This window comes from Camelina sativa, chromosome 17 (genome assembly GCF_000633955.1).
Source record: "Camelina sativa cultivar DH55 chromosome 17, Cs, whole genome shotgun sequence".
In the NCBI taxonomy this organism is placed as follows: domain Eukaryota; kingdom Viridiplantae; phylum Streptophyta; class Magnoliopsida; order Brassicales; family Brassicaceae; genus Camelina; species Camelina sativa.
This window is the reverse complement of record NC_025701.1, coordinates 30,613,399-30,616,461: the sequence shown is the minus strand read 5'-3', so window position 1 is coordinate 30,616,461 and position 3,063 is coordinate 30,613,399. Positions and strand designations below refer to the sequence as shown.

Genomic DNA, 3,063 nt, shown 5'->3' with positions numbered 1-3,063 from the left:
TATCAATATCAAGGATTCTTAAGCATCAATCAAAATCAGATACTTAGCTTAGCAAAATAAGACAATTATCATAGGCACAACAAATACAATTGTACTGGAAATTACCTTTAAGAAAATGTCATCTTTTTCTTGAATGGGGAGGACGGTTGCATGAGGAGAATCTGGCGAGGAGTGGTCTGTAACATCAGACTCCATTTGAGACATTACCTCCTCTATGTTCTTCTCATATGTCTCCACAACTTGTTTGGCCTTCTGATCAACAAAACTTCCATCTGCCTTTGTATGTGTTGCGACAAACACCTCTCCAAGCGAGACAGGACGTCCCAACTTTTCTTCCTACAATGGATAGAAAGAATGTTAATTGTGGATACTAAACTATTTAAATGAAATAATTAGAGTTAGTTTAGAGCATTTACCAACTCTTGTTGAATTCGCAAGTAAGATTTCTGGCCGGATAGATGTTTGTGGATTCCAAGACCTTCACGATCAGAATTAAGGGCTTGGGATGCATTAGAGCTCTTCTCCTTAGCTTCGGGTGTGTCCCAATGCTCCCACATTTGTTTCCAAAGTGTAGGATTGATCCAAATCGGTGGCTCATCATACGTCTTTGCTTGACTTACAATTCCTTTCATTCTGTTTTTCGCTATCTTCACAAATCCTTCTCTCACAAGCTCAGTAATCGCAACATCCCAATTGTATTTCCTCTACACAGTACAACAATGTAAAGTAAGTGTCAAGTAAGTAAACAAAAGACAAACTCATTAACTTAGTTTAGTAAAAAAAGAAACTGTGTCACATATTACCGCAAAGGATCTAAAATATCTCTCCCATATGTGTAAGGGCGTAACCTTCCAGCTGAAGTATGGACCATCGAACTTTCTCCTTAAAATCCCAGAAATAACACGAGATAGCTTTCCTTTGTCTCGTCCAAACCTGTTACATAAATATGAGAGTGTTAAGTTATAAAATATAAGCCATCAAACATAAGCGAATGGATCACAACACAATAATCTAATGGAAATTGAACTAAACTTCACAACACAATACAACAAAACACAACAAACTTTGAAAACAATTAAGAAACTTTGAAAACAACTAAGAAAACGAACCAAACTTTGAAAACAATAAGAAACTGAACCAAACAATAATCTACTTATTTATCTAAACGATAACACAACACACAAAGCGTTATTCAAATGGGAGCAATGCGATAATCAAATTATAAAATAAAAGAAAAAAATATTTTACCAAATGATAAAATGATAATCAAATGATAAATATTTTACTTATTTATCAAAATAATAATCAAATGATAAAATAAAAGAAAAAAATATTTTACCATATGCTTTGAGTGTCGGGGATGGGATGCGGACTCAATATCGGGAGATGGTGTCGACCAGGAAGTGCAAGCAACTCATCCAGTTGCTGTTGGAAGTCTTGATTCTGAGCCGGTGGTGGATGCTCTTGACCGTCCTGATTCGGAGGCGGCGGCGGTTGGAATCCTTGATTCGGAGGAGCCGGCTGTTGATACACCGGATTCTGAGGAGCCGGCGGCAGAAAACCCAGATTCTGAAGCGGCGGTGGATAAGCCGGATGGTGAAGCGGTGGTTGATATCCACCGTTGTGAAGCGGCTGGTTGTATCCCGGATTCTGAGGAGCCACCTGTTGATACACCGGAACATGAGCATGCGGTGGTGGTGGCTGCTGCATCTGGGAGTGGAGCTGTTGTTGAAAGCCTGGTTGTTGTGGCTGAGGAGAAGCTTCTCGAGGATACTGGGGAAATGATGCTTGCGTATACCGAGATGGAAGCGACGGTTGAGATTGTTGGGAGTGTGATGAATTTTCGTANGTCGGGGATGGGATGCGGACTCAATATCGGGAGATGGTGTCGACCAGGAAGTGCAAGCAACTCATCCAGTTGCTGTTGGAAGTCTTGATTCAGAGCTNGACCACCACCGGATTTAGAACCACGACCACCACCGGATTTCATCGGAGAAGAAGTCGGAGAAGAAGTCGGAATTTGAGTAAATTAGAAAACGAAAAGACAGAGAGAAAAAAAAAAAGAGGGTTTCAGGAAATTCTGAGGGTTTCGTTATTTACTAAGAGTGTTACGAGTTCAATTTGATGGGGGGAATAATTAATCTGGGGGGAATAATTACCGCTAATAATTTTCACTAAAATTTGGGGAAATTTTTAATCCGTAAGAAAGTAGTAGTACTTTAAGACTACTTTGTGACTGTCGTAAATATTAAACAAAAACTATACTTAGTGGCAAAACAGTCGCAAATTATAAACCCAGTCACCCATATGTCTCAATTTGTGACAAAACAATCTACTTAGTGACAAAACAGTCGCAAATTTTAAATTCAGTCACAATATAGTCTCAATTCGTGACGTCTTTGTGACAATAAAATATTAGTATAATTTTGTGTTAAGATTTTATAACCAAAAACATATTAGACATGACCCTTTGATCATGTATACTCTCATTTAAGAGTTTAGTTTTGATAAAATATCAAACATAATAATTTTTATATGTTTTTGTAAATATATACAACCTTCACTACTCTAACTTAATTAAACACATGTAACCCTAATACATGTGTTGGAGGATATAAACATAATTGTCTAATTTGGTGTTTTATTTATGTGATTATAGAAATTTAGTAAATATTAGATGTCACATATAAGTAGAAATGTATAAGTTGACATTTTTTGTACTCAAATTTGTAAAATTCTAAAATTAATGTAAGATACTCGCTAAACCGTTGTACTTTAAGACTCTATTGCGACTGACAGAAACAGATGCACAATCACTTTAGTGACAAAACAGTCGCAAAATATAAGTTCAGTCACAATATAGTCTCAATTTGTGACGTCTTTGTGACAATAAAATATTAGTATAATTTTGTGTTAAGATTTTATAACCAAAAACATATTAGACATGACCCTTTGATCATGTATACTCTCATTTAAGAGTTTAGTTTTGATAAAATATCAAACATAATAATTTTTATATGTTTTTGTAAATATATACAACCTTCACTACTCTAACTTAATTAA

General features: G+C 36.1%; 1 protein-coding gene across 1 annotated transcript in view; it reads right to left on the bottom strand.

The window, feature by feature from the left end:
- LOC109130014 (PH domain-containing protein DDB_G0287875-like) overlaps window positions 1–484 on the bottom strand; it is a 1,689-nt gene extending 1,205 nt beyond the window's left edge. The window contains exons 1-2 of the mRNA XM_019239159.1: window positions 417–484; window positions 106–336 (exon numbers count right to left, since the gene is read on the bottom strand). Coding sequence (XP_019094704.1) covers window positions 106–204 — 99 coding nt within the window. The 5' untranslated portion in view covers window positions 205–336; window positions 417–484. The remainder of the gene's footprint in view (window positions 1–105; window positions 337–416) is intronic.